The 25,047-nt window shown below is 44.2% G+C and overlaps 1 protein-coding gene across 2 annotated transcripts in view; it reads right to left on the minus strand.

Annotated features, from left to right (window-relative positions):
- EMB (embigin) overlaps positions 1-13,580 on the minus strand; it is a 71,550-nt gene extending 57,970 nt beyond the window's left edge. Inside the window, exon 1 of one of the 2 annotated variants that reach the window (XM_073622169.1) lies at positions 13,108-13,580. In XM_073622169.1, coding sequence (XP_073478270.1) covers positions 13,108-13,195 — 88 coding nt within the window. In that variant the 5' untranslated portion in view covers positions 13,196-13,580. Of the gene's footprint in view, positions 1-13,012; positions 13,038-13,107 lie in introns of those variants that run through there. The other variant, XM_073622180.1, reaches the window with a different exon arrangement.
- Between the last annotated feature and the right edge of the window lie 11,467 nt (positions 13,581-25,047).

Genomic DNA, 25,047 nt, shown 5'->3' on the forward strand with positions numbered 1-25,047 from the left:
TTTTCAAAAATTGTCTTTTTTTGTTTATAGCGCAAAAAATAAAAACTGCAGAGGTGATCAATTGCCACCAAACGAAAGTTCCATTTGTGGGGAAAAAAAGGACATACATTTTGTTTAGGTACAGCATTTCATGACCGTGCAATTGCCAGTTAAAATAACGCAGTGCTGTATCGCAAAAAAATGGCCTGGTCATGAAGTGGGGGTAAACCTTCTAGGAGCTGAAATGGTTAAATCACATTGCATATTGTACATGTTTGTAGCCTAAATACTGAAATTTGCACTTAAAACTGTAATTTTGTAACTTCTAGAAATGTCAGTAAAAACTTGTCTGTGCCAGTAAATTTCAATCTGGTAGGTTGGCAACACTGATCTAACACAACACTCTCCACAAATTAAAGATGCGGCTGTCCAAGGATGACTATGCTGCTTCTCCACAGATATGCCCCGTACACACGGTCGGACTTTGTTCGGACATTCCGACAACAAAATCCTAGGATTTTTTCCGACGGATGTTGGCTCAAACTTGTCTTGCATACACACGGTCACACAAAGTTGTCGGAAAATCCGATCGTTTTAAACGCGGTGACGTAAAACATGTACGTCGGGACTATAAACGGGGCAGTGGCCAATAGCTTTCATCTCTTTATTTATTCTGAGCATGCGTGGCACTTTGTCCGTCGGATTTGTGTACACACGATCGGAATTTCCGACAATGGATTTTGTTGTCGGAAAATTTTATCCCCTGCTCTCCAACTTTGTGTGTCGGAAAATTCGATGGAAAATGTCCGATGGAGCCCACACACGGTCGGAATTTCCGACAACACGCTCCGATCGGACATTTTCCATCGGAAAATCCGACCGTGTGTACGGGGCATTACAGTACATTGAGAGTTGTCATCCTGGGGTAGGAAGTGTGTTACAGGCAGGATTACCAGGTGAAAAAAAGGGAACAAGGTAAAATGAATGCAGCCACAACATAAGGACCAGTAAGCTGCAGTATATTCACTTTTTGTTCTTGAGTTTAGATTCCCTTTCAACAAATTCAAAAGTCTCAGTGTGTTAATCTGATACTCACTGTATGAGTGTATTTTCAAATAAACTTTCTATTTTGCAAGCCACTTCCCGGACTAATTTATGTGTTCCAATATATGTGGCAAGTCTGAGGTTTCCAATATATGTGACAAGTCTGAGGTTTCCTGAGATCCGTGCTGCATGTTGGGCGTGTGGTTCCCCTTACGTCAGCAGAGTTGTTCTGTTTTAATTCTCTGTGAATTGGAGTTTTTGGCACAAAGGCCAAGTTCACCTTTTTAAATAAATAGACTATGCAGTACAGTGTAGGGGCCCCAGTGTGTTAAAAAAAAGCTGTGCAGTTTAAAAATCTTACCATTAGGCCATGAGGGACATCCCAAAAAGTCATACTGTGGTTGTTAGCCCATCCTGCCCAAAAACCTGACCACTCCTACAAGGAGCTCATTCCCAGTTTTCCAAGAGCGAACACGCTCCCAAACAATCACATGTGTGTGTAGCAGGGCTTTTTTTCTCAAACAATAGGTGCTGGAACTCAACCACGACCCCTCCCAAACCCCTCCCCCCACACACCCTCCAAATCACATCAAACAGTGGGTGTGGTCATATTTCACAAACAGTAGAAGGGTCTTAAAGGGGCATTAAATATCAGGATTGGATTACATACAGAGTCCAATGTTCATGGGAGTTACACACAGAGTGCAGAGCTGTCACTTGTAAACACAGAAACCAGACTTCTGTGTTTACAAGTGATTGTGGTGAGCAGGCACCAAAGGGTCTGAGCCAGAGGTGGTGGAACTGAGTTCCACCAAGTTCCCCCTGAAAAAAAGCCCTGGTGTGTAGGCAGGTAGAGGTTAATGCTGCCCATGTTGGGAAGGGTAGTGTTAATTATGTCCTGGGTTTTTGTATTGGTGGGCTTTGCTGTGTCCGGCCCATTGGTTCTGTGTGATAAAAAAGGAACAGGGGTTTGCACCCAAGGGGCTCATGACAAGGGAAATGTATTGTTTGTCGCCAGAGTCCAGGCCACCAGTGTCATTCCGATATCGGAGTTCCCGCTATCTGGGGAGATTGGTGGGATTTACAGTCCTCCCTGAAGAAACCTCCTATGGACTCTGCCAAGTATGGACTCTTATCCTATGCAGGTATGCTGGGGCAGCCACTAGCCTGAAGTTAGGGACTAGGGATGATAGGCAAAGACTGCACTTAATGTTGGACTGTTACCTTTGTATGTCATTATGCACTTTGAAACTTTGTCCTTGCCTGGTGTGAAGTTATTCAAGGGGTGTAATGCAAGTAACCAAGACATATACAGTAGTCCACAGCTTGGGTCACTAAGCACATTAAGGTATGAAGATAACGGTACAAGAGGTAATACAGTGTGAAGATACAAGTGGTTACCAAGCGTAACAAAGGTTTCTTTAGCAGCCTCTCGTAAGTGTGTACTTGTGATAGGTAGAACAGCTTTTTAGCAGGAGGAGTTGTTCTCAGCACTCTCTCCGTGAGCAGGTCAGTCTCCCAGAGCAACAGGAGCAGGCCAGGACCACAGAGGTCCTCAGGCTGTACACAGGTACGGAAGAGGGAGCGTTAAGTGAAGTGCACACATGGGGGTTAATTTACTAAAGGAAAAAGACTGTGCACTTTGCAAAGTGCAAATGCACTCTGCAAGTGCAGTTGCTCCAGAGCTTAGTAAATGAGCAGAAACTCTGCTGACTTCCGTCATCCAATCATGAGCACACAAAAATGCTGTTTTTTTTAAATTTTCCTTGCATGTGATTGGGTACTCTTTGCAAAGCAAAGCCTTGCCTCATTTACTAAGCTCTTGCAGAGGGCTTGCAGAGGGCTTAGCAAAGTGCACAGTCTATTTGCCTTTGGTAAATCAACCCCATGGAGTCGTTGCATTACGTGCATAGTGGGGCCCCATTCCATTACTGGGAGTAAGGGTGTGGTTATACGTTAGACAGATGGAGAGGGCATTGGCTCTGTGTGTCCCTCCTAAATGCTCAAGTGACCGTAGTGGTGTATAATACATTGGGAGAGTTTATTAGAGTCCTGTTTTCTGTTAAGTAAATGTACCCCATGTGTGAAGTGCCTAGCGTAGGCCAGAAGAACCCAACCCAGGGTAGGCCTCCTATGTGACCCACACTTGGCACCCAATGATCAGGGGAGCATGGAGGACGTGTCATCTACCTACCCTTACACGCAGTGTGCTCTTCCTCTGCTGCTACAGGGTAAATGAGAGCGCACTGCACGGATCTGGAATGTGGAAGCGCAGATTTGAAATGCAGAAGCTCCTGGAATGCTGGGAGCAATGTCCCTGTTGAGTGCTGAATCTGAATGTCCCGAAATGTGGACAAGACAGGTCGATTTTATAGCTACAATCACCTCCGTGAGAGTTTTTCTGACAGGCTTTGGGGATATCCCTCCTGGCCTAATGGTAAGGCCTTTAAACTAATGACAATGTTTCAGCACTGCACTGTATTGAATTAATATACTGGGGCCTCTAGACTGCACAGTCTATTTTCTTAAAAAGTTGAACTTAGCCTTAAAAATAATTCAAAGCAACAAATGGCTTGGATCATTATATTCAACAACACTCCTGCCTTTTTCCTTTGAAAAGAAAGGAATGAAAAAACGAATATATACAATAGGACCTGATGCATGCTCTTCATGATGGGAGTCCAGTGCTAGTAGGCTTGGGGTTTCTGGTACCAAGAACAAATCACAAAGCTACAGCTCCTCTGAGGGCCCATTCACACCAGTGGACATGTTAAGGTATGCATAATGCACACTTGCTGGTGTGTGTGGTGCATGCGTGCTGCCATGCATTTTCCAAGTGTTTATTTTTTTAAACCTGACTGTGCAGTTAGCGGATAGCACACAGGTCTTACACTAAAGAAAAATATAGAGCACATGGATGCCACCACCTAGTACTGGGACAGGTTTGTCAAGCACCCAGAGCAAGAATGTGGAACTGTGCCCCCCTCCTCTATGGCTAATCAATGATGTAGAATGGATGTACCACCCTACACCTATTCTCTGCCCTCTTGCTCTGGCTGCCCATGGTTAGTATTGATCCTGTGCTGCGCTTGTTTGGCCAATCACTTGTTTTCTTGCAGATTTAATGTAAATGCAAATGCACAATGTGGGCATGTTGACGCATGCTGTGACAGCCCACTGGTTGCCAGCCACCTATCTAGAACATGAGGTGGATGTCCCCTTTACCACTACATCTAGGGAATCTGCCCCTGCCCATCCCTTGCCACCAGAATAACCTTATTTGCTTTACACTATGTGTAAAATTATTTGTTTTATCCCATGACTAGGGTATAAAAGATGCTTTGCTCTCCCAACTGCTTAACCACCACTCCTCCACTAACCTTTTCCAAGAATAACCACATGACTCAGGATGGAGTACAATGGCCATATAGCAGCCTTTTATTAAACAATTATAAATAACTTATAGACATATCAACATATAAACATATGAACATCCAGTACATTCTGCCAAAAACAGGAGTCACAAGGTCCTTATGGACATCAACTACTCGTACCTGTGTGACCACTGAAAATTTTTAGGCCTCCAGCTGCAACAAACACTGACTTGGAGACAAACAACTACACATGTTGCGCTTCCCAACATGTCTTCAGAAACAGCTCCTATGGAACAGTCCATAACTGTCTTAATGTGTTGCGCTTCCCCTTTAATGCAGGTACCACCAACTATAATAATGGAAACCTTATTCAGGATGGGTCCCTTCCAATGTACATATTCTTTATACCCAAAAAACCCATAAGAGGACCTTGTACCCCGACAAAATCCTCCAAAAAAACCTTAATCCCCAACTATTCACCACTCGCCATGGAACTCAGTTAGGGCGGGAGGGTGGGCCGTTGTCCCAAGACCTTCCAAGACCCTCCTACAGATACCCTTACTGCAGCCCCACCTTCTCCAGTCCTCCCCACAAATCACGTGAGTACTTTTAAAAGAATGCTTCCCACTGACCAGAAGCCCTCTCCCTATTTGAACCCCTTTTAACTAGGGCTGGGAGATTTTCCAAAAAAAAAATCTGTGATTTTCTTAAAAAAACTCGATTCACGATTCGAATTGAGTTTTTTTTTGACACCGTGCAGGTCCTAAGGAGCTGCAGGCAGGAGTTTTTAGGCGAGGCCGCGGCTTCGGCCTAGTCCGCGGTGTCCAGCCTCGCGGACTAGGCCAAAGCCGCAGTCTCACCTAAAATTTCCTGCCCGCAGCTCCTCAGGACCGGCGCGGTGTCAGCGCCGGTCCTGGGGAGCTGCAGACAGGAGTTTTCAGGTGAGGCCGCAGCTTCGGCCAAGTCCGCGGCGTCCGGCCTCGCAGGCTAGGCCAAAGCCACGGACTAGGCCGAAGCCGTGGCCTCGCCTAAAAACTCCTGTCTGCAGCTCCCCAGGACCGGCATGATGAAAAAAAAAAATAAAAAAAAATCGATTTGCTTAAATTTTGAATCGATTTGACCTCTCAACTCGATTCAAGATTTTTTCCCCAGCCCTACTTTTAACCCTCTCATGCCGGCCCTTCGTGCATGCTTTCTTCTTTTAAATCCAGGCCTCTCTATCTTCCACTACATTTTACTGACACCGCAGTACATGTAGAAGCAGAGTAAGCCCCCCCCTCTATACTTAGGGTATGGAACTTTTTCCCTGGTTCAGCTCTATTTTCCTGTAATATTCTGAGGGGAAGAAGAGGCGAAAGAAATAGAAGTTCAAACTGAAATTTTCATCATAGGAATATATATATATTTTTTTGTTAATGTTTTGTAAATTTACAACACTATTTAGCATAAAGGTGTAAATTTTGAAAGAATGTAAACAATGTTTAGCAAACTTTTCTTAAGTCCGTCTCCAGGCTCAGCCCCATGCATCAGGTACACTATAGGGCTCTCTTGATTCTGACCCCAGATTTTTTTATCGAGTACCTATTTACCACACACGCTTGACTATTTTTGGATATTTGTGAGGGCTGGCATACCAAGGACTACTTTCAGGACAGTATTGTATCTAATATAGTTTGCTTTATGTACCATTGTATTTGCTGCATTAGATACATTTGTACACCAACTTTGGATAGTTGTCTACAACTACTGGTAGAGGTTTACAACTAGTTGTAAACCTCTGACATGAACTATGAACAAAGCATATCTCTCTATACTGTGTTCTTGTCTCAATCCAAACCACTGAGTGTAATTTTGTCTGCTGCCTCCTTCCTTTGCTATCAGCATCAAACACTTCTGACAAGTTTTCCTGACACCAAGAGAAAAATGGTGACGGGGAGGGATCTCCAGCACACAGCCTGTGAATGAAAGCCTTAGCTTTGTTCCTGGGTGTTCCTTCCCTCCAATCAGCTCTTACTGAGCTCTGCAAAGTGTAACTTCAGGTCCCTACTCCATGCTTTTTGCATGCTCAGACAAGCTGCATAAATTCTGGACTTTGGCTGTAGAGAAGAGAGGGCTGAAGATAGACAGGTACAACTTATGTAGGAGGATTTGTTTCATCTCGGTGTTTCATCTGAGGCCAGTCAATTCACTGGGTATATGTAAGTCTTTATAACCACTTTAATGTATCAATTTCATCTCCCTTACATGATCTGTATCAATCTGATGGGGTCTTACCTGCTATCCTAGACCAGAGCAGGGGAATCTTCCCAACTCTCAGCACACCTATGACAAGCAGAGTTTTACTTTTCAGACAAACTGTAGCGATTGCACTACAGTGTCTGTACTGAGACCTGCCCAACTCCAACCGAACTTGACAAATCCAACCAAACCTGTTTGCAAATCCATCTCTGCCTAGGTCATAGACTCATTGGGAGTAACCAACATAGATTATCATAAAATAAATATAAGTGATAGAACATTAACGTATATCTGAATCTAGGCCCAAAATTGTAATATATTGCAGCTTATCAGTCCTCAGATGTGGTGGCTGCACTATTCGTCTTTTTTAAATTATTATTATTTTTTTTTTTTTGTAAGTACATTTTTAGCAACCACAGAAAAATACTTGTTGCTACTAGCAGAAATCCAGTATACAGGTAAAAGCCAGTAAATTAGAATATTTTGAAAAACTTGATTTATTTCAGTAATTGCATTCAAAAGGTGTAACTTGTACATTATATTTATTCATTGCACACAGACTGATGCATTCAAATGTTTATTTCATTTAATTTTGATGATTTGAAGTGGCAACAAATGAAAATCCAAAATTCCGTGTGTCACAAAATTAGAATATTACTTAAGGCTAATACAAAAAAGGGATTTTTTAGAAATGTTGGCCAACTGAAAAGTATGAAAATGAAAAATATGAGCATGTACAATACTCAATACTTGGTTGGAGCTCCTTTTGCCTCAATTACTGCATTAATGCGGCGTGGCATGGAGTCGATGAGTTTCTGGCACTGCTCAGGTGTTATGAGAGCCCAGGTTGCTCTGATAGTGGCCTTCAACTCTTCTGCGTTGTTGGGTCTGGCATTCTGCATCTTCCTTTTCACAATACCCCACAGATTTTCTATGGGGCTAAGGTCAGGGGAGTTGGCTGGCCAATTTAGAACAGAAATACCATGGTCCGTAAACCAGGCACGGGTAGATTTTGCGCTGTGTGCAGGCGCCAAGTCCTGTTGGAACCTGAAATCTCCATAGAGCAGGTCAGCAGCAGGAAGCATGAAGTGCTCTAAAACTTGCTGGTAGACGGCTGCGTTGACCCTGGATCTCAGGAAACAGAGTGGACCGACACCAGCAGATGACATGGCACCCCAAACCATCACTGATGGTGGAAACTTTACACTAGACTTCAGGCAATGTGGATCCTGTGCCTCTCCTGTCTTCCTCCAGACTCTGGGACCTCGATTTCCAAAGGAAATGCAAAATTTGCTTTCGTCAGAAAACATGACTTTGGACCACTCAGCAGCAGTCCAGCTCTTTTTTTCCTTAGCCCAGGTGAGACGCTTTTCGCACTGTTTCTTGGTCAACAGTGGCTTGACACGAGGTATGCGGCAGTTGAAACCCATGTCTTTCAAGCGTCTCTTGGTGGTGCATCTTGAAGCTCTGACTCCAGCAGCTGTCCACTCCTTGTGAATCTCCCCCACATTTTTGAATGGGTTTTTTTTCACAATCTTGACCCTTACACAATATTCTAATTTTGTGACACACGGAATTTTGGATTTTCATTTGTTGCCACTTCAAATCATCAAAATTAAATGAAATAAACATTTGAATGCATCAGTCTGTGTGCAATGAATAAATATAATGTACAAGTTACACCTTTTGAATGCAATTACTGAAATAAATCAAGTTTTTCAAAATATTCTAATTTACTGGCTTTTACCTGTATATCTAATTTTCTGTCTAACTGACATAGAAAATAATATTATACAGTGGCGAAAATAATCATTTGATCCCCTGCAGATTTTGTAAGTTTGCCCACTTACAAAGAAATGAAGGGTCTATAAGAGTTATCATAGGTGTATTTTAATTGATAGAGAGAGAATATCAACCAAAAATCCAGAAGAAGCACATGATACAAATGTTATAAATTGAGTTGCAATTTAGTGAGTAAATGCATCCTATGCATTAAGGTGAAAAAACATCCGACAATACCGGCCCCCCCAGCACCCCCGTTTTACTTACCTGAGCCCCTAAACCTGCTGCGCTCGCCCCGATGTCCTCTTCGCCGCTCAGCCTGGCCGTTGATTGGCTAGAGTGGATGGATTGAAAGCAGCGCAGCCATTGGCTCGCGCTGCTGTCAATCATATCCAATGACGGAATGATGCAGTGAGCGGCTACAGCCGCCAGCTGTATCACGGGAGCGCGACTGCAAGAACTAACCACCATGCGTGAGAGAGCTCGCATGAAGGTGGTTAGTTCTTGCGGGGAGGAGCTGAAACAGCTGCCGAGGGACCCCAGAAGACCAGGTTCGGGGTCACTCTGTGCAAAACAAGCTGCACAGAGGAGGTAAGTATAATATGTTTGTTATTTAAAAAAAAAAAAAAAAATTCCTTTACAACCCCTTTAAGAAGGTGCTTCTAACAACAACTCGTTATGTGCATTAAAGATACCTGTCCACAGAATCTCTTTCTTCCATTCAAACCTCAACATCATGAGCAAGACCAAAGAGCTGTCAAAGGATATCAGGGACAAGATTGTAGACCTACACAAAGCTGGAATGGGCTACAAGATCATCAGCAAGAAGCTTGGTGAGAAGGAGACAACTCTTGAAGCGATTATTCGCAAATGGAAGAAATACAAAATAACCATCAATCACCCTCAGTCTGGAGCTCCATGCAAGATTTTGTCTCAAGGGGTAAGGATGATCATAACAAAAGTGAGGGATCAGCTCAGAACTACATGGGGGGAGCTTGTGAATGATCTCAAGGCAGTTGGGACCACAGTCACCAAACAAACCATTGGTAACACAATACGCCACCATGGATTGAAATCCTGCGGTGCCCACAAGGTCCCCCTCCTCAAGAAGGCACATGTAGAGGCCCATCTGAAGTTTGCCAGTGAGCATCTGAATGATTCAGAGAAGGATTGGGAAAAAGTTCTGTGGTCAGATGAGACCAAAATTGAGCTCTTTGGCATTAACTCAACTCGACTGTTTGGAGGAAGAAAAATGCTGACTATGACCCTAAGAACACCATCCCTACAGTCAAACATGGAGGTGGAAACATTATGCTTTGGGGCTGTTTCTCTGCTAAAGAAAAAGGCTGACTTTGATGCATTGAGGGGCCAATGGGAGGGGCCATGTTTTGTAAAATCTTGGATGAGAACCTTCTTCCCTCAGCTGGAACACTGATGATGGGGCGTGGATGGGTCTTCCAGCATGAAAATGACCCAAAACATACTGCAAAGGCAACAAAGGAGTGGCTCAAGAAGCAGCACATTAAGGTCATGGAGTGGCCTAGTCAGTCTCCAGACCTTAATCCTATAGAAAATTTGTGGAGGGAGCTGAAACTTTGAATTGCCAAGCAACAGTCAAGAAACTGTAAAGTGTTACTAAACTCACAGCAGTAAAATCAGTGTGTATATGCAGTAAAGCATACTTGTTATACTCACTGTGGAACCTAAGGGGTTAATCCGCCGCATTGTATAAAAAGGCTGTTTGATCCTGTCTTCTCTGATACCCCCCTTCTTCCACTGTCCCCAATCCATCTGCTGATAGAACCGAGCCTTTGGAGTCACTCTGCACATACTCAGGTGTGTATTGCGAGAGTTTTTTTTTTGTTCTTGGGAGGGTGCATGTGATCAGCACAGGACCAGGGAACACAATCTTTCCCTTATTTTGTAGATGCAGTAACTTTTACGCAAACCAATCAATATACGCTTATTGCGATTTTTATTACCAAAAATATGTAGAAGAATACATATCGGCTTAAACTGAGGAAAATGTGCTTTTTTTTAAAAAAAAATTGGGGATATTTATTATAGCAAAAAGTACAAAACATAGGCGTGTGCAAGGGGTGTGCCAGGTGTGCCTGGGCACACCCTAATGCTGGGGTTGGCAACCTGTCAATGGTGGGCAGGTGACAGGTAAACCACAACCCTTCCTTGCCGATCCTCAGAACCTTGACAGGAGAGGTGGCGTGGGTGGAATTTAGTGAAACCAATCTGTATTTTCCTCCTGCAGCAGCTGAAAGTAGGCTTCTCCTCTCCCTTTTGTCAACATTCAGCTGCCACAGGAGGAAAATATAGGGGATTGGTACTAATATATGCCACCCTCGCCACCCCTCATTTCCCTGATCCTCTTCCTTCTGTTGCCCGGGTCTCCCATGTGTTCCCTTGCTCCCCCTTCCTCCCATTGTTTCAGGATGGAGAGCGGGGAAGAGGCCAGTAAATATGTCAAACTCATATGTGTTGGAGCTTTGAGGTGCACACCCTAATGCAGTAGGCTGCGCACACCTATGGTACAAAATATTGTGTTTTTTTTTTTCAAAATTGTCGCTCTTTTTTTGTTTATAGCGCAAAACATTAAAAATGCAGAGATGATCAAATACCACCAAAAGAAAGCTCTATTTGTGGGAAAAAAAGGACATCAAATTTGTTTGGGTACAGCGTTGCACGCAGTGCCGTATCGCAAAAAATGGCCTGGTCATTGAGCAGCCAAATCTTCTGGGGCTGAAGTGGTTAATGCATTAAGATAAAAAACCTTCTGCCTTTACAACTCCTTTAAGGAGATGGGGAGAGTGTTTGTAATACAAAAAAAGAATTCAGCCCAGGACGACAACGATACTGCTCTATAGATACAGTGCAATCAGCGAATGTTGTCACCTTAGGACAGGAAGTGAGTCACCTGCAGGATCACATGGTGAAAATAAAGGAAAACATCTAAATGATGAAAGGGGTTGTAAACCCTCGTGTTTTTTCACCTTAAAGCGGGGGTCCACCCTACAATTAAAAATGACATTAACATTCTACAAAAAAAAAATATTAAAAAAATTTGAAAAAAAAAATTTTTTTTACTTACCAGAAATGCCTGTTGCTAGGCACTCTTCTTAATCTGCTCCTTCACTTCCTCCTCTTCGGTGAGCTGCCCAGTTGTCTTCTGGGACATGTCACAAAGCGGCGCGCGACTCGTGCATGCGCAGTAGGAAACGGGCAGTGAAGCCGCAAGGCTCCACTGCCTGTTTCCCTTAGTTAGGGTGGTGGCCCCGGCACCTGATCCGATGGAGGGCCTCAGAGGGCCGACATGGCGGGCTCGCTGGACAGGTAAGTGCCCTTATTAAAAGTCAGCAGCTACAGTGTTTGTAGTTGCTGACTTTTTTTTTTAAACAGCCGGACCTCCACTTTAATGCATCCTATCCATTATGGTGAAAAAACACCTGGCAGTGACCGGCCCCCCAGCCCCCCCCCCCATTTTACTTACCTGAGCCCTGGAATTTCCCACGGCGTAGACACTCTGTCCCTTTGTCCGGGGGTTCTTGGCTCTTGATTGGATAGATTGATAGCAGCGCAACCATTGGCTCCCGCTGCTGTCAATTAAATCCAAAGACGCGGGCGCTGGGGGGGGGGGACTTGGGAGCGTGCCTGCAAGGTAACCCCCCCGGGAGAGCGCTTCTCCTAGGGGGTTATCTGATAAGAGGAGGAGCCGTGAGAGCCGCTGAGGGACCCCAGAAGACCAGGTTCGGGGGCAACTCTGTTCAAAACGAACTGCACAGTGGAGGTAAATATGATATGTTTGTTATTATTTATTTTTATTAAATCGAAGCTTTACAATCACTTGAAGTCACTCTCCCTGGGTGATTCCCCATACTTGAAGAACAGATTAATAACAAAGACTGACATTGTATGACCTTGGGGGAGAGGAAGGACGCACAAAGGAACACAGGGGAATCTTAGCCCTGGGGTCCCCTAGAAATACGAAGCTGATGGGTGACTTAACACACGAGTGCTCACCCAAAATTAAAATATCATTCTGGGTGGGAGTTGACATTTAGACCTGATTTGCTGCCTGAATAAACACAAGTCTGCTGGTTCAATGTACCTTTATTAAAAAAAGAACACACTCCGCCATCCTCCCTTCCCCCCCGTGTACTGGACAATCAACCTTCTGCTGGTCGATCTATAATTACATTCCCTTGGTAATACATGATGTATGCTTCTGAATGGCAGACAGCACAGCAGCTGCAATGTGACGGAAGGACAGATACATAGATAGATAGATAGATAGATAGATAGATAGATAGATAGATAGATAGATAGATAGATAGATAGATAGATAGATAGATAGATAGATAGACAGACAGACAGACAGACAGACAGACAGACAGACAGATAATAGACAGACAGAGGACTAGACATATAGAATTCACCTACGCACATGTCATTTAAAGGAAACTCATCATTGACCACATTTTTCCCCTTTAGTATAATAGATGTAATGTAATAAATGAGACATAACCGGTCATACAACATATACATTTGTGTGTCGTTTATGGTAATTGAAAGGCTTACGTTACCTCGCTTCATGTCCTTCCCAGCATCAGTCACCTTCTGTCCTTCAAGGACAGCTGAGCGTAAGGGAAGATAAGATTTTGGTCTGGAGGGCACTTACCTGCTGTATGTGGGGTGACGGACGGTACTGAAAGGAGCCCGGAGAGGATGAGGGACACCATGGTGGGCTGGAGGTTAAAGAAGCCCATACTGGCAGTACAGGCTGGAGTGCTTGGCACAGATGCTGCAGTGTGTAGGCTTCTCTGATATCTGAAGACTCCAATGATGTATGAAGACTCTTCTCTTGTTGTATGAAGGCTCTCCTCTATTATATGAAGATTCTTGTCTGTTGTAGAAGACTCTCTTTTTGGTTATAGGAACACTCTTTTGTGATGTATTCAGACTCTCCTCTGACGTATGAAGACTCGCTCTCTGCTGGGACAGGGATGTACCAAGAAGGCTGTGCGTTGCATCAGCCCCCAGCTCTGCCTGTGATGTGAACCTTCCCAGAGACTCATTAGTAAAATCAGCACACGGTTGCTTCACATCCTTCCTGAAGTCAACACAATTCTGAAGAAATCGCGCATTCAAAGCAGACAAACAGCTAAATAACGAGATACCATAATAAAATGGGAGCTGTTTTACCTGCTAAATGTCTATCTAGGAAAAACCCACATCTAGGGGCTCATGCATACGGGCAAAAAAAATGACGTTGCTGGGAGCGTATGGCATTTTTTTTTTTTTAATGCCCATGCATAAGTTGCATGTTATTTAACCACTTTACCCATCTTCATGACCAGGCCATTTTTTGCGATACGGCACTGTGCTACTGTACCCGACAATTGCGCGGTCGTACGACGCTGTACACAAATAAAATGTATGTCCTTTTTTTCCCCACAAGTAGAACTTTCATTTGGTGGTATTTGATCACCTCTGCGGTTTTTATTTTTATAAACAAAAACAAAAAAAAATGAAAATTTTGAAAAAAATCCCAATATTTTATTTTACTTTATGCTATCAAACAAACCCAATAAAAAAAAAAATGGAAATGTCTTCATCAGTTTAGGCCAATATGTATTCTGCTACATGTTTTTGTTAAAAAAAAATTCCAATAAGCATATATTGTTTGGTTTGCGCAAAAGTTATAGCATCTACAAACTATGGGATAGGTTTATGGAATTTTTATTTATTTACTAGTAATGGCAGTGAGTGCTCAGCGACTTATAGCGGGACTGCGATATTGCGGCAGACAAATCGGACACTAAGGGCACTTTCACGCTGGGGCGGTGAGAGCGTCAGCGGTAAAGCACTGCTAGCTTTAGCGGCGCTTTTAAGGTTGTTTTAGCTGAGCTTTTCGGCCACTAGCGGGCGCTTTTAACCCCCGCTAGCAGCCGAAAAAGGGGTTAATAGTGCCCGCGAAGCACCACTGCCAAAACGCTTTGCGGGTGCTTCGACAGCGCTGCCCATTCATTTCAATGGGCAGGGGCGTTTTAGGAATAGTGACACTTTTTGGGGACCAGTGACACTAATACAGTGACACTAATACAGTGATCAGTGCTAAAAATATGCACTGTCACTGTACTAATGGTATAAATACCGTACTGGTGACCCCACAATAGGGATAACACTTTTTTGCGGAAGAGAGTTTAACAAGACACGTGGCCACTAAACTACGTAGAGGGTTCTTTACTGTAAGAGCGGCAAGGATGTGGAATTCTCTTCCACAGGCGGTGGTCTCAGCGGGGAGCATTGATAGTTTCAAAAAACTATTAGATAAGCACCTGAATGACCGCAACATACAGGGATATACAATTTAATACTGACATATAATCACACACATAGGTTGGACTTGATGGACTTGTGTCTTTTTTCAACCTCACCTACTATGTAACTATGTAACTATGTAATGGCACTGGCAGGGAAGGTGTTAACATCAGGGGCGATCAAGGGATTAAGTCTTGCTATCAATTAGGAGATATTCTGATAAGATGTAACCAGTTGTAGAGGTCATTGCAGATGTAAATGATGAGGTGACTCTCCCTGGATGAACCTTCAACCTAGGTTCACACCTATGCGTTTTTTAGTGCATTTTGCAGTTTGCAGAAATGCACTACAGTGCATTTAACATGGTTTCATATGGTACAAGTTCACATCTATGCGTTTCGCACCCAGGGTCAGGGACTTTTTTCCCGCGTTTTGCGGGTAATAGACTTTAATGGAATTGCACCAGAAACGTAAGTGTTGTGTTTGTGATGCGATTTTTGATGTGTTTTGCTTTTTGTGTTTTTTTTTTTTAACACTGTATATAGCTGGTTGCTAAGCAGGAAGCTGGCCGCCGTGTCCTTAACAAACAATGAGTCATCAGCTGTCAGCAGGGTTTCCCCCGCTGACAGCTGAATGTAATACACAAAAAGTTGTGGAAAAAAACAGCGTCCCTTCCCCCAGGTCCATACCAGGCCCTTTGGGTCTAGTATGGATTCAGAGAGAACCCCCCACCCCCAAGCCAAAAAAAAAAAAAATGGCGTGAGGTCCCCCCAAAATCCATACCGAACCCTTATTCGAGCATGCAGTCCGGCAGGTCAGGAATCAGGATGAGCGAGAGCCCCCTCCCCTCCTGAACCATACCAGGCCACATGCCCTCAACATGGGGAGGACGGATGCTTTGGGGGGATCTGCCCCCAAAGCACCTTGCCCTCATGCTGATGGGGGCAAGGGCCTCTTCCCGCAACCCTGGCCTGTGGTTGTTGGGGTCTGTGGGCGTGGGGCTTATCGGAATCTGGAAGCCCCCCTTTAAGAAGGGAGCCCCCAGATCCCACCACCCCTATGTGAATAGGTATCGGGTACATTGTACCCCTACCCATTCACCTCAAAAAGCAGTGGAAAAAAAAAAAGAGTCGGTTTTTGACAAGTCCTTTATTAAAAAAAAAAATAGCTCTCATCCATCTTCTCCCACCGCCATCTTTCCCGCTGCCGTCTTCTCCCACCATTGTCTCTCCCAGTGTCGTCTTCTCCCACCGTTGTCTCTCCCGTTGTCGTCTTCTCCCACCGTTGTCTCTCCCGGTGTCGTCTTCTCCCACCGTTGTCTCTCCCGGTGTCGTCTTCTCCCACCGTTGTCTCTCCCGGTGTCGTCTTCTCCCACCGTTGTCTCTCCCGGTGTCGTCTTCTCCCACCGTTGTCTCTCCCGGTGTCATCTTCTCCCACCGCCGTCTTCTCCCACCGCCGTCTTCTCCCACTGCCGACTTCTCCCACCGCCGTCTCTTCCCAGTTTGTCTTCTCCCCGAGCTATCTTCTTGTGCTATCTTCTCCCGCTGCTGTCTTCTTCCTCGCCACTGGTTACCCGCTATTAAAAAAAAATAAGTTGCTCTTCTTCTGTGGCTGTTTTCCTCTGTTAAGTTGTCGTCCACTGTCTGGCATCTCTTATATAGCCACAGAGCATGGCCATCCGATGACATCACACGTGGAGTCCACCCATTGTGACATCACACCCCATGGCTATATAAGGGATGCCAGACAGCGGGTGAAAACACAACAGAGGAAGACAGCCACAGAAGAGTGGCTTTTTTTTTATAACGGGTAACCGGTGGCGAGGAAGAAGACAGCAGTGGGAGAAGTAAGGAGGGTAGGATGGAGCGCTAGCAGAAGCAGCTAGTGAGATATATAATAACAATAATAATAAAAGTCTAGTTGTTATTTTGAGGCTAAATCCATTTGCTTCTGGGACCAGACCTGTGTTAAAGGGTCTGGAAAAAGAGGAAAACCCCTCACTGTTCCTGATCACTAGGAACAGCTGATCTCTCTACTCCACTGTCAGAACAGAGGTCTGTTTGTTTACATTGACAGATCCCCATTGTGGCTCTCTGCGGAGTGATCGCGGGTGGACGGATATCTTGGCCGCTGGCCAAGTGCATCGGCCCCGGCCATGCACCGTGGGCATGCGCACGTGCCTGCTATAGCCTTTAAAGGGACCGTGTTTTGCACAGCTGAGTCATTCTGCAATATATAATATATATATATTGGAACAATGTGGAGACAATATTTAAAAGCTAAACGATTGTAAATCCTTGTCTTCTAGTATAAAGAGACCCTTGTACCAGACAAGCTAACTATAAGATTTTGTGTGCCTTATGCATTTTTGCGGGCACAGCAGCCTATTCAAATGAATGAATGGCAACCCTGCGTGTTTTTACAGAGCAGTGCGTTTTCAGTGTAGGTGGTTGCGGGTGCTGGAATCGCTGCCATTCCCGCTCCCACAGCCACACACAGAAGTGTGAACCAAGCATAAATGAATTCTATGTATGTTATTAACCTGTAAAGTCTCCTTTATGTAGACACCCAAAAGCCCTGAGACAGCTGCTGGGTTCCCATGATCTTGGATGGGATGTCAGCTACCCCGTCAGACTCTGAGCTGTCCTTCAAATGACATTCTATAGTGTTCAACTTCGCTCATCTCTTGGCAGCTATATAAACATTTATGGGGAGTGTGCAAGACCCATCCAAGGCAGGGGCTTTTGGAGAGGACTAGGGGCAAGCCTCCTACTGATTATGGCCCATGGAGAGAGAAGATCATTCTATAATGATGGACCACCACTTAATAGACGCTGAGAGCGTGGTTTAGATTACTTCTCTGAATAAGGACAATAAAGTTTCCCTTCTGGAGTGTATGGAAAAGTGTAATATTAATTATGTACAGGTTAATGGTCAGAGGGAATATGGTGGCCCTCCTGCAGATTGGGTTGGAGAGGCTCCTTTACTTGGGACAGAAATATTTATCAACCATAATCCTCAAGGGATCTATGAAGATAAATTAATTTCACTGTGTCAGACAGCTGGGATGTATGTACTCTGATGACGTGTCTAGTGGATAGAATACGCAAGTTTGAGTTTCTCCCATTGTTAATTGGGTCACCTATTGTTTCTGTCTGTCTGCTAGTATTGTGTGCACTCCTTGTTACCAAAATATTGTGGGATGTTATATGTTTATGGGTTAATTAAATCACTGTCAGCTATTATTTGCTAGATGTGGATTAGCATATAGTATATGTTGGTTGTTCCTTTAGTTATGCTAATTATATATAATGTGATTAGGCTCACCTGATCTGGTGTACTATAAATTCTGTGTGAGTTTTCAATAAACAGTTCCAACTCCAGTATGGATCTGAGCTAGTCCCATCTAGTATCTTGGGTGCAAAATGTCACTATAATATCTGGTTCCTGGTTCCAGACTGAAGGAAGCTGTACAATGCCTTGAAAAAGTATTCATACCCCTTGAAATTTCCCACATATTGTCATGTTACAACCAAAAACATAAAATAAATTTTATTGGGATTTTATGTGATAGACCAACACAAAGTGGTACATAATTGTGAAGTGGAAGGAAAATGATAAATGGTTTTCAATTTTTTTTACAAATAAATATCTATAAAGTATGGCGTACATTTGTATTCAGCACCCTTTACTCTGATACCCCTAACTAAAATCTAGTGGAACCACTCACCTTCAGAAGTCACCTACTTATAATAATCTCAGTATAAATACAGCTGTTCTGTGAAGCCCTCAGAGGTTTGTTAGAGAACCTTAGTGAACATCATGAAGGCCAAGGAACAGACCAGACAGGTCAGGGATAAAGTTGTGGAGAGGTTTTACCTCTTTAATAACTGGCACTTACACCCCTTCCTGTCTAGGCCATTTTTTTAGCTTTCAGCGCTAGGCCAATTTTTAGCTTTCAGCACTATCGCACTTTTAATGACGATTGCGCGGTCATGCTACACTGTACCCAAATTTTTTACCATTTTGTTCCCACAAATAGGGCTTTCATTTGGTGATATTTGATCACTGCTCGGGTTTTTATTTTTTGCGCAACAAATAAAAAAATACCGAAAATTTTGAAAAAAAAAGTTTTTTCTTTGTCTCTGTTATAAAATTTTGTAAATAAGTAAGTTTTCTCCTTCACTGATGGGCACTGATGAGGCTGCACTGATGGGCACTGATTAGGTGGCACCGATGAGCACTGATGATGGGCACTGATAGGCTGCACTGATGGGCACTGATAGGTTGCACTAGTATGCAGCACTGTTGGACATTGATGGACGGCACTGAATGGGCACTCAAATGCAGCACTGATGGGCACTGAAAGGCTGCACTGAGGGGTACTTATGGGTGGCACTGATAGGTGGTGCCGATGGACACTGATGGACAGTGATAGGTGGGCACGGATGGGCACTGATAGGTGGCACTGATGGACACTGATGGGTGGCACTGATGGACACTGATTGATGGCACTGTCGAGCATCACTGATGAGGAGACATCTGGCAGGCATTAGTAGTGGGCACTGACTGGCACCATTTGTTGGCACTGATTGGCATATTTTGGGCACTGTGTGATATCCCTGGTGGCCATGGTAGGGCATACGTGGTCATCCATGCGTGATGGGCATTCCTGGTGGTCCTGGTGGCATCCCTGGTGGTCCAATGTGGGCATCATTGGGGGGGCTGCGCTGATAAACAATCAACGCAGACCACCCCTGTCAGTAGAGACGCTGATCGGCTCTCCTCTACTCGCGTCTGTCAGACACGAGTGAAGAAAAGCCGATAAACGGCTCTTCCTGTTTACACTGTGATCATCATCAGCCGTGATTGGACACGGCTGATCACATGGTAAAGAGCCTCAATCAGGGGCTCTTTACCGAGATCTGTGAAGTGGTGCGTCAGACTGACACGCCGCACCACGATCGCTGCGCGCCCCCATGGGCGCGCGCCGGCAGTTATCCTGCTAGATGTCATATGACACCCAGCCAGGGTAACTGAACCACCGCCCGTCATTTTGCTATAGGCAGGGCGGGAAGTGGTTAAAGCAGGGTTAGGGTATAAAAAAATATCCCAAGCTTTGAACATCTCACGGAACACTATTCAATCCCTCATCTTAAAATTGAAAGAGTATGGCACAACTACATACCTACAAAGACATGGCCATCCACCTAAACTGACAGGCCGAGCAAGGAGAGCATTGATCACAGAAGCAGCCAAGAGGTCCATGGTAACTCTGGAGGAGCTGCAGAGATCCACAGCTCAGGTGGGAGAATCTGTCCACATGACAAGTATTAGTAGTGCACTCCACAAATGTAGCCTTTATGGAAGAGATGAAAGAAGAATGCCATTATTGAAAGAAAGACATAAGAAGTCCCATTTGCAGTTTGCAAGAAGCCATGTTGGGGACACAGCAAACATGTTTAAGAAGGTGCTCTGGTCAGATGAGACCAAAATTGAACTTTTTGGCCTAAAACCAGAACGTTATGTGTGGCAGAAAACTAACACTGCACATCACCCTGAACACACCATCCCCACATTGAAACATGGTGGTGGCAGCATCATGTTGTGGGGATGCTTTTCTTCAGCAGGGACAGGGAAGCTGGTCAGAGTTGATGGGAAGATTGATGGAGCCAAATACAGGGTTATCTTTTGCCTCGTACACACGGCCGGACTTCCGAATGGTCTAAACTCTGTCGGCATTTCTGACGGAAAGATTTAGAACATGTTCTATATCTGAGTCCATCGGAAATGCCGACAGAAAAAGTCCGATGGGGCATACACATGGTCAGAATGTCCGACCGAAGGCTCCCATCGGACTTTTTCTGTCGGGAAGTCCGGCCGTGTGTATGCGGCTTTAGAAGAAAAGCTGTTGTGACTGGTGCAGGGGTTCACATTCCAGCAGGAAAACAACCCTAAACATACAGCCAGAGTTTCAATGGAATGGTTTAGATCAAAGCATATTCATGTGTTATGCAGCGTACACACGGGCGGGCTTTTCGATCGGACTGGTCCGACGGAACAAATTCGGACAATTCGACCGGGTGTGACTTCCATCAGACCTGCAGACCTTTTTCTGTTGAAAATCTGACGGACTTTAGATTTGGAACATGCTTCAAATCTTTCCGACAAACTTGAGTCCAGTCGAAAAATCTGCTCGTCTGTATGCTAGTCCGACGGACAAAAACCGACGCTAGGGCAGCTATTGACTACTGGCTATGAACTTCCTTACTTTAATCCGGTTGTACGTCATCACGTACAAATCCGTCAGACTTTAGTGTGATCGTGTGGGCAGAAATGTCACTCTCTAGATGTGCAAAGCTGGTAGAGACACCCCCAAAAAGACTTGCAGCTGTAATTGCAGCGAAAGGTGGTTCTACAAATTATTGACTTAAGGGGGGCTGTATACAAATGCACTCCACACTTTTCAGATATTTATTTGTAAAAAAAATGAAAAACCATTTATAATTTTCCTTCCACTTCACAATTATATGCCACTTTGTGTTGGTCTATCACATAAAATCCCAATAAAATATATTTATGTTTTTGGTTGTAACATGACAAAATGTGGAAAATTTCAAGGGATATGAATACTTTTTCAAGGCACTGTATACTGATGGAAGCACCAAAGCAGGGTGCAGGTCGGTTCCGTCACAGGGATAGCTAAGGAGAAGCGCAGAGGTGCTGGGTCAACACAGATCGTAGTTAGGACACCAGAAGAGGAAAGAGGTATGATGCTCAAGTAGGGAGGAGGGCTGTGTTAGGGAATTGACTTTTACTGTGGTAGCTAAATTTTTTGGAATGTTCAGAAGCACAATGACAAGGGAAATGCAAAGGCTGACAGACACCCCCTGCCTCTGCATTCCTTTTGCCGTTTCCTGTCTGTGGAGAGCTGAGACAAGCTACAGTTATGAAGCAGCTGTCTCTTTCCTAGCTATTTTTGGATTAGCCGCTGGGGGAAGTTCAGACCTCATATCTAGGCTTAAGCCCCGCACACATGATCAGAATATCATACAAAAAGTACCAAGTGAATGTACGATAATCTAATCCAGGGGTCGGAAACCTATGGCTCTTGAGCCAGATGTGGCTCTTTTGATGGCTGCATCTGGCTCTTGCCTCTCAATCCATGGATCGCATGGTGTGCCGATCAGCGGATTGAGCCCATAGCAAAGGCTGCAGCTTCGGCCTAGCTCCGGAGTGGGGGCCATCTTGGTACACCTTGGCGGCGGCCTAGGTGAGCAGCACGCTGACGTCATCATCACCCGCCTCAACTGCTCATGGATCTGCCTGCTTGTGTAGTGGTAAGCAAGCAGATAATCGTAGGGGAGATGTGGATATTACAGTGGGGGGAGATGTGGATATTACAGTGGGGGAGATGTGGATATTACAGTGGGGAGATGTGGACATTACAGTGGCGGAGATGTGGACATTACAGTGGGGGAGATGTGGATATTACAGTGGGGGAGATGTGGATATTACAGTGGGGAGATGTGGACATTACAGTGGGGGGGATGTGGACATTACAGTGGGGGAGATGTGGACATTACAGTGGGGGAGATGTGGATATTACAGTGGGGGAGATGTGGACATTACAGTGGGGGAGATGTGGATATTACAGTGGGGGAGATGTGGATATTACAGTGGGGGAGATGTGGACATTACAGTGGGGGAGATGTGGATATTACAGTGGCGGAGATGTGGATATTACAGTGGGGGAGATGTGGACATTACAGTGGGGGAGATGTGGATATTACAGTGGGGGAGATGTGGACATTACAGTGGGGGAGATGTGGACATTACAGTGGGGGAGATGTGGATATTACAGTGGGGGAGATGTGGACATTACAGTGGCGGAGATGTGGAAATTACAGTGAGGGAGATGTGGATATTACAGTGGGGGAGATGTGGACATTACAGTGGGGGAGATGTCAGTGGGGGAGATGTGGATATTACAGTGGGGGAGATGATGACATTACATTTATAATTAATCGAAATTAGTCGATTAATCGATTAAAAAAAAATTTGATTAATCAAACACGAAAAATCGCATTAATGGTAAGAAGTACTTTATTCATCATTGGTTAGCAACAGCATAACAACAATATTAAAAAGAATTTAGAGACTTATTGTACTTTAAAAGTGTTGGTCTTACATAAAATGCACTCATTTACTTGTATTTAGTTTTAAACATATTGTATGGCTCTCACGGAATTACATTTTAAAATATGTGGCGTTCATGGCTCTCTCAGCCAAAAAGGTTCCTGACCCCTGATCTAATTGTTAGTACATAGCTTTCATCCAAAATGTTCTGAAGGACAAACACGAAAAATTTTCTCGTACAATACCAGATTGTACAACTTTACAATACAAATACATTACATCACTTCCAAATTTGTATTCTGTCATATGAGAATTTTCATACTTTAGTAACCTATTAATTTTTTGTGATGGAGACTGACATGCAAAAAAAAAGAGAATTATTCGTCCGATAATCTCATCATGTGTACTAGGCTTTAGACTGTTAAGGTGGTTGTACACCTGACAATCATAACTCAATCAAGATTACCTGAAATAAGCATTTGAGCTTAGTTTGGCATCTTGATGCACTCCTATTCTCCAGAAATCCTCCCTGACCTTCTGAACTGAATAAACCCGACACAAGGAAATATATGAGGATGGCTCTCCCCTTCTCTTGTGGGTGACAGGCTGTGCAGTGGAGACACATGCACAAGCCTCACAGTAATGCTTTGTCAAAGGGGTGTGTCCTCTCACTGCTGCATTTCTTTTCCTCCCAAGTCTCTATTTCTAAGCCACGTCCACTCATCGGCAACTTTAAGAAGGTTGAGAAAAGCCCAGGAAGAAATTTTAATAGGTGAAAACAATACCATGTAGCACTACTCGTACCCCTACTATAACTACTCTAGAGTGCACTCTAGGAGAATGGCTATTATATGGTGCAATGTACCCTGAGAGGTACCTCTTAGCATGAGCAATAGATGAAGGTCTCTCTGTAGCAGCTGTAAAGGGAAAGTCTTTAGTTCTAACCCTTCAGCTGGCTAGTGTCGGGGCCCAGATGTACCATAGGTGCACGTGAGAAAAGTCCCAGTCAAGCCTGCAGGCAGCAATAAGGCTACTAGATGACTGTATTGTCAGTTCCTAAAGGGCTCAGTCCCTCTCTCTCTCTCTCTAGCAGCAGATAGTAAATTCCCATAGCAACAGCTCACCAGTCCCGGCGATGTTGCAGCCCACCATCTGGTCACACACAGCGATTAGTCCACTCTGTGCTCTGCCCCATCACTCAGGTGACTCTGGCTCTTGGCACCCTAAAACTCAGTGCACCCTGTATCACACTCAGGCCCCTGATATGCAGCAGATCTCCTTCACACCAAGACTAAGCTATGATCTGTACAGTTTAAGAAAATGCACCTTTTATCTCTCCTCCTTGCAATCTCCTCTGGGGAATGCAGTTCAAAATCTCTTGATTCCAGTAAAGTCTCTCTCCTCCGGACTACAGTTCCCACAGTGCAATGCTGCCTGACTCAGTCTATTGAACTCTTCCTGCTCAGCAGCTCCCTCTTTTTGTTGATATAGCTGTTAACCAGTTCAGCACTGCAGGGCTGCAGCTACAGAGAGCAGCTGCAGCCAGTGTTTCTCTCACTCTCCATTCTTAGCTAAGCACCTGGCTACACAAGGTTTGGGTTATTACAGTATAACCAACTAAATGGTGCTAGAGAGTTTAGTTTTTTTTTAATGCGTGTTTACAACCACTTTAACTGCTTGTCTTTTAAGGTACCACTTGAAGACCAGGCCTACTCTGACACTTTTTGTTTACAAGTAAAAATGACTTAGAACCCCCAAAAATTATTAAATTTTTTAACAGGGGCCATTGGAAAAAAAAGGGGGTTGTTGCAATTTCTTTGTTGCAGTTTTCAAATGCAATTTATGGGGAAAATATATGAAAGAATTTTAATGAAAAAAACACCAATATGTAACCCATTGTTTTAGTAAAATATAAAAGATGGTGTTATGCCGAGTAAACAGATACCTAACACGCCATGCTTTAAAATTGCGCACGCTAAAATGGCGATAAACTATGATACTTAAAAGTCTCCATAGGCGATATGGCCAGCATTACATTGAACAAGCCCCAGGAGTTATTAGGGTTTTTGTTTAAAAAAAAAAAAAGCACAAAAAACAACTAGGTGATAAATATACATGGCAAGGAAATAAATAAACCTGTATTGTGTCTCTTTATGTC

Source organism: Aquarana catesbeiana, linkage group LG01, assembly GCF_042186555.1.
Source record: "Aquarana catesbeiana isolate 2022-GZ linkage group LG01, ASM4218655v1, whole genome shotgun sequence".
Taxonomy (NCBI): domain Eukaryota; kingdom Metazoa; phylum Chordata; class Amphibia; order Anura; family Ranidae; genus Aquarana; species Aquarana catesbeiana.